We start from the raw sequence: 12,374 nt of genomic DNA, 5'->3' as shown, positions 1-12,374 counted from the left end.
ACAAGGACTTATAAGGGTTTTGCCATATATGGCCTCAGCGTCCGGGGGGCTTCCGGCAACTTGCCGTGGCTGGAGCTGCCTGGAGGAGGAGGGAAGCGGGGGAAACCTCGCAAGGAAAACAGCGGAGACCGCACCGCAGAGGCTCGCGCCAAGGGACGGGCACGTCGGGAGCCAAGAAAAAGGCCCCAGAGCGATAGCGAGAAGCTCGCGCGTTCCCCCCTCCCCAACCTCACCACTCGGCTTCCCCCAATGTCGAGCTCTGACGCCAGGCCGGGTCCTCTCGCTTGCCACCATATAAGGGCTTCCTGCCTTCCATATTTGGACATGTACGTCAGGAAAGAGGCGGTCCGGAGAGAGGAGATGAGATATATACAGGCGGCTGTTGGGGCGGGCGGCGAGTCGAGAGCTTTCAGCGAATAGATTGAAGGGGAGCCCCGGGCAGGGTGGGTGGGGAGCCGAGCGCCTCCCGCGGGTAGAGCCAGGGGGAATCCCGGCCCGGCCGCGGAGTTAGCAGGCCCCCCAGTCGACCCCTCGGCGGGCGGCAGCCCAGCCTCCGTGTAGCCCCGGGCAAAGCCCAAGAACACCCCCATGGCTGCAGCCAAGGCTGAGATGCAGCTCCTGCCTTCGCTGCAGATGGCCGACCCTTTCGGATCCTTCCCGCACTCTCCCCCTACTATGGACACCAACTACCCCAAGCTAGAAGAGATCATGTTGCTCGCCGGTGGGGGGCCACAGTTCCTCAACCCCGCCGGTGGCCCCGAGAGCGGCGGCGGCGGCGGCGGCGGCGGCGGCGGCTTCAGTCCCTCCGGCGAAGGTGGGGAGCAGTCCTTCGAGCACCTCGCTGCAGGTAGGCAGAAGCACGTCCCGCGGGTGGGGGACGGGACAATTTCGGCCGGGGGTTCCGGTCCGTCTGCTCTTCCAGCAGGGAATCCCGCTATCCGGAGGGAGCGGGGGGGGTGCTCCGGTGTGCGTCACTCACCCGGGCCTTCTGCGGCTGGAAGGGCGCCAAGCGCTGCCAGATGTCGTGCATAGACATTCAGCCCCTCTGGATGAAGGGGACGGGCTTTGGGAGACGCGGGCTCTGGGTAGCGTCCCGCCGGTGGGGCGGAAAGGAAAGCCTCGTGGGGATTGGGGAAAGCACCTTGCTGGGACTGATCTCTGGCTGCGCTTCTCTCGGCAGACACTTTCCCCGAGATCTCTCTGAACGGCGAGAAACCTTTAGCAGAGACCAGCTATCCGACCCAGACTACCCGCCTCCCGCCCATCACCTACACCGGCCGCTTTTCTTTGGAGCCGGCGTCGAGCGGTGGAGGGAGCACCCCGTTATGGCCGGAGCCTCTCTTCAGCCTGGTGAGCGGCCTGGTGGGCATGGCTAACCCGCCGACTACGTCCGCCCAGTCCTCCTCCGCTTCTTCGCCGATCGCCAGCTCCGCTTCTCCCAGCCCGGTTTTGAGCTGCTCGGTGCAGGCCAGCGACCCCAGCCCCATCTACTCAGCGGCGCCCACCTTCCCCAACCCCGGCGGAGCTGACATCTTCCCAGAGGCGTCCAGCCAGCCCTTTCCCAGCCCGTCGGGAGCCTCACTACAGTTTCCGCCTCCGGCATACCCGACGGCCAAGAGCGGCTTCCAGCTGCCCATCATTCCGGACTACTTATTCCCGCCTCAGCCGCCACCGCAGCCGGGCGACCTGGGGCTGGGCTCTGTGGAGCAAAAGCCTTTCCCGGGCCCGCAGCCCTCGCTCACTCCGCTCTCCACCATCAAAGCCTTCGCTAACCAGAGCGGCGGCGGCGGCGGCGGCGGCGGTTGCAGCAGCGGCAACGGCACTCCGCAGGAGGCCAAGAGCCTCCCAGGCAGCGGCTCCTACCAGGCGCAGCTGGTCAAGCCCAGCCGCATGAGGAAGTACCCCAACCGGCCCAGCAAGACCCCGCCACACGAGCGGCCCTACGCCTGCCCCGTCGAGTCCTGCGACCGCCGCTTCTCGCGCTCCGACGAGCTCACCCGCCACATCCGCATCCACACTGGCCAGAAGCCCTTCCAGTGCCGCATCTGCATGCGCAACTTCAGCCGGAGCGACCACCTCACCACCCACATTCGCACGCACACAGGCGAGAAGCCCTTCGCCTGCGACATCTGCGGCCGTAAGTTCGCCCGCAGCGACGAGAGGAAGCGCCACACCAAGATCCACCTCCGCCAGAAGGACAAAAAGGCCGACAAGGGCCCCACCGGACCCCAGGCGCCCTCGACTACTACTCCTCTGGCCCCTTACTCGGCCTCCACTGGCTCTACCTCGTATCCCTCACCCGCAGTCACCTCTTTCCCCTCACCGGTGCCCCCCTCCTACTCTCCGGTGACCTCCTACTCCGCCCCAGTGACCACCTACTCCTCCCCGGTGACCTCCTATTCCTCCCCCGTGACTTCGGCCTTCCCCTCGTTCCCCTCGCCCTCGGTGGCCACCAGTTACGCGTCAATCGCCTCTTCCACCTTTCACAGCCAGGCGGGGGTAGGGGGCAGCCCCTACCCGTCTCCTGGCGGCCTCTCCAGTCCCTTCAGCTCCTCAGTGACTTCAACCCTTCCCGATTTGGCCTCCACTTTCTCGCCTCGGACCATTGAGATCTGTTGAGAGAAGCAAAGGAAGCGAGGTCCCCAAAGGGGCTTGCTCACCCAGGCCTAGCCGGCTTGATCCAGGCTCCGCAAGCCGAGCCCGCAGGGCCTCTGGACCTTTCAACTGCCTGAAAAGCAGCTCGACAACTCCGGGACCGTGGAGTTGCTCCACTTCTGTCCAAGAACTGAACCGTGCATGGATAAGCAAGCGCGACCTTCTTTCCCCGAGAGCCCCGGCCCCTTTCCCTTCTCTCCGGGTCCATCAGAAAGCAAAGGACGCTGGGCTCCCGGCAGCCTCACTTGTGATCGCGTGCCTGCCCTGCCGCGGCTTTGCTTCCCCTGGGGACCCTCGACGTGCCAACCTCTTTGCAGATTCATCTTGCTTATTCTTTGGAGTACGAAGGGCCATTATTATTATTTTGTAAGTTGTGAGTTTTGCTCTTCTAGTGACGACAAAGCTGTACTGAGTTTTACAACATGTCTGGGGCAGGGGGCTTGGGAGTAAAAAAAAAAAAAAGCAGCACTTAAAACTATGTATTTGAGCATGTCAAGAGTGTGATGTTCTTTGTAAATATCACCTTAGGGATGAAAGCACTCTCACCACGTGGCAAAAAGTTACTTAGTTTTCCTCCGGGTTTTTTGTTTTTGTTTTCCCAGTCCCAAGTCTTGGTGCCTTGTTGTGAAGCCCTGCTGAAGTCATGCGTTCGTTCGTGTGATTGGATGCTTTGCATCTAGCCTTAAGGGAAAAGGGAAAGTGTGAAAAGGAGGAGGGACTGAGGCTCAGAAACAAAAAGGAGAAAGGAGCGTGAGGTGGAATGTAAGCAAAAACAAAACACAAACAACCGTACTTCTTAAAAGTCTATTTTTGTTACAGAAGTGTAAAAATTTATAAATATATTCATCAGTTGAAATGTTGTAGTTACCTACTGAGTAGGCAGCAATTTTGTATGTTATGAACATGCAGTTCATTATTTTTGTGGTTTTTATTTTTGACTTTGTACTTGTGTTTGTTTATAAGCCAACACATTGAATGCGCTTTACTGCCAATGGGATATTTGGTGTACAATAATCTCCAGAAAAGTTAATAAAACTATCGAGAGACCAGCAGTCCTGGTGGTGGTGGTGGTGGTGGTGGTGGTGGTGGTTTTTCCTTATTCCGGGCCCAGCTTGGTGGCTGCCCTTGCTCCTTTCCACTGGGAAGGTGCTGCCAGAGATGTGGGGAGGGAAGAAGACTTCACCTTTGTGACTCAGCCAGTATCACCATCCGCTATCATTCTCAATCCCATGACATACTGGGAAAGGGGCAGGGGGGATATCTAGACATGGAAGGTGGGGGATGCAACCCCTTCCAGATACTTTGATTTCAACGGGTGGATCACTGATGGATTCCTTCTTTTGTCAAGAAAAGAAACGAGCTGGACTTAGAAAAAATGAAAAAAAAAACATGGCTTTCTCTGGGTCCACAGATCTTGTCACTCCTGCCCATGCTAGCTAGGGCAGATGGAGGTTGGAGTGTCCCACACTACTTAAGGTTCTGCAATGTTCCTACCGCACAACATTACTTCAAGGTCTCTGACCCCAAAAACCTACACTTCCATCAATGGCTAACAAACATATATGCCTGGGAGGTGAAGGGAACTGGTGTGGATCTGCTTTCCCTGGGATCTGCCCGAGCTATGACCTCTCCCTTGTTTTTCCTTTCCCTCCCCACAACCCCACGGGCCATCATTTTATTTTGGTGATAAGAAAGAAGGATCGTTTGCTCATAAGGGAGGGGAGGGGGAAGCCATCAAAGGGGCACCCAAAGAGATCGCCTGCATGCAGAAGCCAAGCAATTCTCGAGGCAGTTGGAGAAAGGAGAGGGAGGAGAGTCCGCCCAGAGGACTCTGTAGAATCCTAGATCCTAAAGACTAAGAAGAGTCTGGATCTACAAACTTATGTATCCTATTCCTCCTCCTCCCCGGTCTGGATGCCAGCGGTGGGAAGGAGACGGAATCGGTGGTTATTTTTTTTTCCGGATCCCAAGAACTCAGGCAGGCTAAGAACTCCATAGACCGGGTGGTTTCCTTCAAGAAAAGTCGCTGCCCCGGGGCGGAATCTGTTTAGATCACAGCCTCGTCCGAGTCCCTTCGCCATAGTAAGCTGCGGATGAAATACAAGAGCAGCGCGCGGGGGTGGGGGCTCCGCGAGCAAAGTTACAACAAGCCCCGGGCAGCGGGAAGCCCTCGAAATTGCCCTGCTTTCATTCCCATCCCTCGTTTGCCTGCAGTATTTTTTTTGCTATTGAGCCTTTCCGAGAGCTGAAGGGCTCCGAGGCTGCGACGATGGCGGGGCTAAAGGCGAGGATGCCGAACCCAGATTCCTGAGAGGGGGGGGACACCGCTTTGGGGGTTGCTCTTTTATTCAGCAAAAGGCTGGCGCCCCTCTTCCCGTCCGGTTGGCGCGAAACTAGCGCAGCCTCCAGCGCTCGATCGAGTAGGAAGGAGGAACTGCGCCGCAGCCTTAGACCTAACCTGTCCCTCCCAGTTGGTCTTCTCCGGGGGCTCCAAGTTCCACGCTTAGAAATGTAGGAGACCCTCTTGTCCAGCTCAACAGCTTTGTGGGTTGGGGACTACCACCGAGGATGGAAGGGAAAGAAGTTCTCGATCCCCAAGCTTACATCCCCCTTCCAGACCGTGATATTTCTGGCATTAGTTTGACAGGGTAGAAAGAGGCTTCGTGAATGACCCCATCTTGGGCTTTCCAAAACGGAAGGTAAGCCATTCCTGTCTTTCGGGTCTGATTCAGGTGCAGAGAAAGCACGCACCGACATAGGCAAACAATTTTAAAAAGCTGCATCGGGCGCATTTCTGCCTGTCCTCAATAAAGAATACCACAGGTGGACGAACTGGCTTCTGGTCTGGAAGCCTCGAAACAGTCTGATTTTCAATCCCTGCCTGAGCTTAAGACGGGGAGAGAAAGGAGCTGTGTCTCTGCGGAGTAGCTATTGGAGAAGGCGGAAGGCTGTCCACGCCGACTAACAAAAGGCAGCTCCTCCATCCTTTTGGGCAGCTCCTCCATCCAGGTGCTAGCCGGTTCTTTGGGAAGCCGGACAGATATTAGCCGTCCGGTCCGGAATCCACAACAAGCAAGTGCCTGCTGCCACTCTAAGGGTCTTTGGGTACCTTGTAACAGCCACTCTCCTGTCTCCAGAGGAAGATTTTTCCCCGCTGGGGCAGCCGAAGGATAAGCCGGACAGGAGCTGGCAAAGGGACTGCCTCCTGGTGAGGTCCCTGCCCTGGTGTGGAGCTATAGGAGTTGTGGTCTAAAACAAAAGGGGGTGTCAGGTTGGGAATGGGCAGAATCAGACCTGGCCCATGTCATCAGGAGATCGGAAAGCGCCTCCTTTCTCTCCAGCAGGAAGAGACCTGAAACGCCGAGCGGGTGCTTGTGGATTCCCCCCGGGGAGTGTGGTCCTGAAACCCCGCAGCATCAGCCCTTGAAGGGCAGAGCAAGCCGCCTTGGAAGGTGGGCTGGACATTTCAAGTGGCAGCAGACTTATTCAGAAGTCGGTCAGTAGCCAGGGAGGTCACGGCGCCCCGGAAACTCGGCTGAGATAGGCTTCCACGTGGTCCCCTGGGGCTCGGTGTATCCCCCAGCGGGGTGTGTTTAAAGCACCTTACACCCGACGGGAGGGGGGAGGGGGGGAGAGGCTCCAAAACTTCCGGAAGCTGGGGAGACTCTTGTGGTCCCGGAACGCAGTGTAGAAGTCTCCCGGCTCCCCAAAGAACGACCAGAGAGCTGGCTGTGGGGTGGTGGGTTTAAGCCATCCCGCACTTAGGGGTTCTTCTAGCTACGCCTGGCGTAATCTGGACCGCCAGATAGTCCCCTGGGAGAAAGCACAACTTCCAGAATCCTCTGCTTGGCCGGGAATACATTGAAGGAAGCAAGTTGCATTGCTCTTCTTGCGTAAATACTTCCATATGTTTACTAACAAAACGGCACGCGTTTCACACGACGCGCTAACCCCCACTGTTAATACAGCCCCCGTTTCCTGACCCGATTCACTACGGTGCCTTTACCAGGACCCTCAGAACTAGGGAGGAGAACACCCGAGCGGGATTCGAGCCCCCGGGCTCGGCGGAAAGGAGAATGACCCACTTGCCGAGCAGCGGGTGCGCTGTAGGATTTGGCGGGACCTGTCCCCTGCCCCCTTCGCCCTTTTCCGATCCTGAGAACAACCTTGCAAGGGAGGCCCAGGTGATTACCTCTAGCACAGGGGTCTCCAACCTTGGCAACTTTAAGCCTGGAGAACTTCAACTCCCAGAATTCCCAGAACTCCCAGAATTCTGGGAGTTGAAGTCCTCCAAACTTAAAGTTGCCGAGGTTGGAGACCCCTGCGCTAGTATATATTCGAACGGGAGAGGTGGTGAATTTTTCCCTTCCAAATATGTTCTCAACTTTTCCTCTCCAAATATGTTCCAGAATGTATAAACTGACACGTCCGGAGGAAGCCCCACCCCCACTCGTGTTCTAGAAAACGATGGGAACTCCGGATCTACCTTCCTGAAGGGTCCGAGTTGGAGAGGGCTGAGTTACGGGTTGCTCTTCCAGTTGGCGGAGGACCCCTGCCACCTTTTCCGAGACAGCTCCTCTTTTGCTCCGTACCCAGCCTTTTGCGGCTCCCCTTGGGAGTCACCGCCTGCCCCTGCTCCCGCTTGGCTACCACAACCTGGGTGCCGATGTGCAGCGGACTCCTCCCCGGGGCAAAAAAAGGTGAGCGTTGACCTGCTACGCTGTTGCGAGTCCTCTAATCGCAGGAAAGGGTTGTCGTTTCGGCCAGACAGGCTTCATCGGAGCGAGCAGCTTTGGGTGCATCCTTGGAAGCGCCAAGGGAATCGAGAGGAGCCAGGCGGCCCAGACCAGGAAGAGGCCTTCAATAGTCTCTGTCATAGCACTTAAAGGGCAGACCTCTCTCGCCGTCCTGTCAACTTTCCCTACTACGCTCAACAGAGCCGCTCCGGGGACTTACTCCCAAGTAAGCAGCAGAGGACAGGGGCGGGTCCTACGACCTATCAAAGGCGAAGATATTACTTATGGCGGAAGCTTTCCAAGGTGCAATCACTTCTTCAAAAAAAAAAAAAAAACTTCTGCCAGGAAAAGTAGCGGGGTAACCTTTAGGGTGCGGCAAGATTCCTCGCTAAGTGCCGCAGAAGCTGCAGAGTCTTGCGACCCTTCAATAAAAAAAAGGGGACGTGGGGGAGTGGAACGAGCTGACAGGTGGCGTCGTGGGAAGCACATCGAGGGATGTATCCAGGCCAGAAAAAGTCAGCAGGAATAACTGTGGTCCAGACAACAACAACTCTGCCTTTAAAGCTTGCCCTCTGGACTGGACTATTGATCAACTTTTATGATGGGGCTGTGGGAGGAGAGAGAGAGAGAGAGAGAGAGAGAGAGAGAGAGAGAGAGAGAGAGAGAGAGATCTGGACTGGTAGAAAACCCATTTTTACCACAGCCTTGAGTTTTTCAGAGACTGCTTCTTCGTCCCTATTTCTTCCTAAAGATAGATTTTGGTCGGTACAAAGATTATCTTCAGAAGGTGGATCTGCCCCTATCTTGGGAGGAAAGATTTGGCTGAGATTCCCGGGTTTCCCCTCCATTCCTCTGAGCTTATTAACTTTGATGAAACATTCAGCTCCTTATAAAACAGGCCATGCAGGCGAGTTAGGGCTGAGGCGGATGGTTTCTCCCAACACGATCCGTTTCGGGGGACAGGAGAGCAACCGTGCCGCTAACTAAGCTTGTGCAGAACGCTCTCCTTGCTGTTGATCAACCGCACCTACTTGGCACACAGCTGGGCATATGGAGAAGATCGCCCGGGGCAGAGAACAGTAAGTGTCAAGAAAATAAATCCGAGCAGCGAACACCTTCAGGAATTAAGTAGTTAGACAGGAGTTGTCCACCCCTAAGGACACATCCTTTACACTACACGAGTGAAAGCAGAAGGAAAACCCACACTTGGATTGGTCCCTGATCCCCACAACACTTCTAGGTACGGGCTTGTTGAGGTCCGGGACTGGAAGAAGAGAAGAGAAGAAGAGAAGGGGAAGAAGAAGAAGAGACGCGGGCCGGTTGTTTGTCTGAATTTGCAGACAGTCTGCAAATTGATTCACTGGGGAGTGATTCAATGCCTTCAGGCGGTTGCCTGTGAGAGGTTAAAGAGTCAAGGAAAGTCGACGTGCGCTAAAACCATGGCCAAAAACGCGCATGGTAATGAGACCGTCCTACTCCTTGACCCTGCTGGTCCTCATTCTGTGCATCCTAAGTGGGAGTGGGGTTTGAACCCTCTTTAAATGACTCTGGCTCTCGGAGTAGACGTAGGGTCTCCAACCTTGGCAACTTGAAGCTTGGCGGATTCAACTCCCAGAATTCCCAGCCAGCTTTGCTGGCTGGGGAATTCTGGGAGTTGAAGTCCGCCAAGCTCAAGTTGCCAAGGTTGGAGACCCCTAGAGAATCCTTGAAGTAATTCTCCAGGCATGAAGCTCCGGCGATGCTCCTCCAACGCCCCAGACTCAGCGCCTTTGAGCCTCCCTCCCACAAGCAGCCCAGCGTTTCAGACAGGCGCGAGCCCTTTAAAACCCGCCTTGGCTCCCCCTCCCCGCCTTCCCAGGGAAGCGGAGGCTGGGAATCCCCGCTTCGCTTGCTTGGCAAGCGCGAAGCTCCACGCTGCCAAACGGAAAGCGCTCCGAGATGCCCCCCCCCCCACCAAAGCAGGGGAGGATGAGGGGGATGGCGGGGGGGCTGACTCGGTCTGGGCTGCAAGCAGGAAGGAGGCGGCCCTTCGCCCGGCTGGGTTCACACGCCTTTTCGCCGCAAGGACACCGGATTCTTGCGCGCCTTGGAAGCCGCAGCTCTCCCGACGGGCCAGACGGTGGGAGAGAATCTGTTTTGGCGCGCAGCGAGCCAACAGCTGTTTGTAATTGAAAGCGCGGCTTCAGAGCTGACCGTGAAGCGACAGGAAACGCTTTGCGTCACTCCTGGAGGCGGCCCAGGTGTGGGAAGGGAAGGGACGGGAAGCCCGCTCAAGGCAGGAAGCCCGAGCCTCCCTCCCAGCCCGGCCGAGGGACCGAGCGGGTCTGCCGCTCCCGAGGCCCGGCTCGAGCAAACCCGACCTCGCGGGAGCGTGCCTCTGGCCTGGCCCCGGCTGCCTCCCTCCTCGCAGTTAAACGAGCCACCTCGGTCATCTGATCCCAGCCGCCGAGCCAAGGCCGAGCGGAAGCGGCTCCCGCTTAGTTCCACGCAAGCATTGCCTTGCCCATACATGGAGCTTCCTTCGCGCCATATATGGCCCTTCCTTGTGCCATAAAAGGCGCTTCCTTCCCTTGGCTTCTGGCTGGCGGCCTGGCCTAGCCCAGCGGCCGGGGAGGCGGTGGGAACGGTTTGGCTTGCCAGCGGGAGCTCTTTCAGGGCCGGCCCTGGAGGCCAGTAAGGAGTAGCGGGAGAGGGCCGGGCCAGGACCTTTATACTACTGAAGGGCAGCTCTGGGATTCTGCTGCTTCCAGACGAAAGGCAGTAATAACCCTGGATTTCAAACGGTAGAAAGAAACGCACTGGGATTATAATTCAACCGACAGACTGAAACTATTAAACTCACCCAGGTTTTACACCCTTTCAAGTAGAGCTCTACTACTAATATTTAAGTTATCTTTTGCAATCATCAGTGAACAAATGTAAATGAGATCCATGTCTACCACTCCCTAAGTGCCCTAGCTTCCCTAGTGACTTGGCAGAAAATTAATATACAATCAAGGATATTGAGCTATGAATTGTCAGGACATGCCAGTGGGATTATCCCCACATACTAAGCACCAGTTTGAATTCTGTGAAAGAAGAGTTGGGGTACTGTAAATCAAAAAGTCCTCCCTCCCTCTGCCCCATTACTGTTGTTCAGCTCTAAAGGGCAGGTCCCCAAACATCCAGGTTTTGGTTGGGCCAAGAGTGATATTGCATAAGAGATAGAGGCTAGTGGTGGGGTGGGGTGGGGGTGGGGAGTTTATTAAAGTTTAGGCGAGGTTGAAAGTTTAAAGTTTCCGTCCTTTATTTTTGTTAGGGAATATTCATACATGATGAACTCTGGGCAGAAAATACAAAGGAAATTTACAACCCCCAAACTGGAATAAACAACAGTGAGTGTTGTAGGTTTCATATTAGGCGTGCCAGGAAGAAAGTACTTGCTTCAAACAATCTTGTTATTAAAATCTTGGGTTTGGCATGCAAATCAGAATGACTTCTGAGCATCTTGTTAAAACTTGCTTTTAAATAAGGACATATGTAGACGTTAGAAATTAATAGTTGTGTGCTGGTTCTTGCAATCTTGATGTGATGTGGCAATCTCCCACGAGGCTATAAAAGTAGAATGAGAAAGAGTAATTTTCCTCCTTTCTGCAGTCAACATCCAAAGAGAAAGTGGGAGTCCTTGGGGGCTGGGAGAGACTCTGGCTTTTATGCAAGAAGATTGGCTCATTTGTTTTCCTTTTGCCAACCTGTGCTTAAATTGGAAGAAAAATGTCAGGTTTCCTTACCCCTCCTGGGGTCTTTTATGATGGCTATGTGGATATCATTCTTCTTTCTCTTTGTTTATGGGTGATAGATAGGATGCTAAATGTAGGTTCTATCAAATAAAACCTACTGATTTAGATGAAGTCAAGTGCATAGTAGTTGGAATCCTTCATGTTTCAACCAAGCATTTAGTAACTAAATTCCAAATTAATTCCTTAATTTTCAAAGGAAAATAACTCCCAACGCATTTTCTTCCAAATCAAAATGCCTAATAAACATTCAGTGAACTGAATAGTTAGTGGGAAAAGGTGCCTTTAAAAATACAATTGCTTATTTCTGAATTACTACTAGTACAGACACTTCAGGGAAAATACTTGCAACGGTGAGAAGAAGCAAACCTATAAACTTGTTTTCCAAGATCTTGTTTATCTCATTTATCCAAATTGGCTGACTAATTGAAGTGAAAGACCAGTTGAGAGATAAAACAATGGAAACAAAATACATTCAGTGTATGTAAAATCTATGGAAGTTGAATTACCAATTCTTACTCAGTTTTGCAAAGCAATTAACCATTGTTGCAAGATCAAGGATATTTTGGACAGTTTCTGTTTCTTTAGACAGCATTGCTCCCTTGTCTTAAAAATGGAGATGAGCACTGTCCCCTAGAGTCAGACATAACTGGACAGGGGAAACTTTACCGTTTACCTTTAATGTTAACTTAAAAGTTTATCACTCATATTGCTCCTCAAGTTTTAGTTTGATGCAGACACAAAAATGTCTATTTACTGTCTGCATTTGATGGCCATTTAGGGATGGCAACAGACAGTATAGAATTTCTTCTGATAGATTAAATATTTGGTTCATTGTAGCTATTTTTATGTCTCTCTCGAATTCATGCCCATCAAGATACTGGAAATAGTTTCAATCCTGCTTCAACTCCATCCTGATTGGTATTATGATGTTTTGAGTTTATCTAAAGAAAGAACATAATGGCACTTTGAAATTAATACACGGAACCGATTTAAAATATGGAAATTATCTTTAAATAATCACTTGTGCACTGATGCAGAATCATACATAGGAAGATACATAATTTACTTTAAAATTTGGTCAATTTCTATTGTGTCGACTTCAGGTATTACAAATTTGTGGATATACACTGGACATTCTTTAGCTATTCTTTAGGTGGAATTTTCCTGTGCAATCAGTCATAATTTTCATTGAAATTCTGATTCC

General features: G+C 53.4%; 1 protein-coding gene across 2 annotated transcripts; it reads left to right on the top strand.

Moving 5' to 3' along the window:
• The first annotated feature begins 396 nt into the window (after positions 1-396).
• On the top strand, positions 397-3,707 carry EGR1 (early growth response 1). 2 transcript variants are annotated; one of them, XR_015741683.1, is made up of 3 exons: positions 398-847; positions 1,181-3,021; positions 3,258-3,707. XR_015741683.1 is itself a non-coding variant. In XM_026726015.2 (2 exons), the coding sequence occupies exons 1-2, from the start codon at positions 589-591 to the stop codon at positions 2,617-2,619; spliced, it is 1,698 nt and encodes a 565-aa protein (XP_026581800.2). In that variant the 5' UTR covers positions 397-588; the 3' UTR covers positions 2,620-3,707. The 2 variants fall into 2 exon arrangements, 1 of the variants encoding a protein (XP_026581800.2); XM_026726015.2 differs by having other exon boundaries at positions 397-847; positions 1,181-3,707.
• The last annotated feature ends 8,667 nt before the right edge of the window (positions 3,708-12,374 follow it).

This window comes from Pseudonaja textilis, chromosome 2 (assembly GCF_049901715.1).
Source record: "Pseudonaja textilis isolate UNSWEBS1 chromosome 2, rPseTex1.2, whole genome shotgun sequence".
NCBI lineage: Eukaryota > Metazoa > Chordata > Lepidosauria > Squamata > Elapidae > Pseudonaja > Pseudonaja textilis.
The sequence above is the reverse complement of the archived record's forward strand: the minus strand, read 5'-3'. Positions and strand labels throughout refer to the sequence as shown.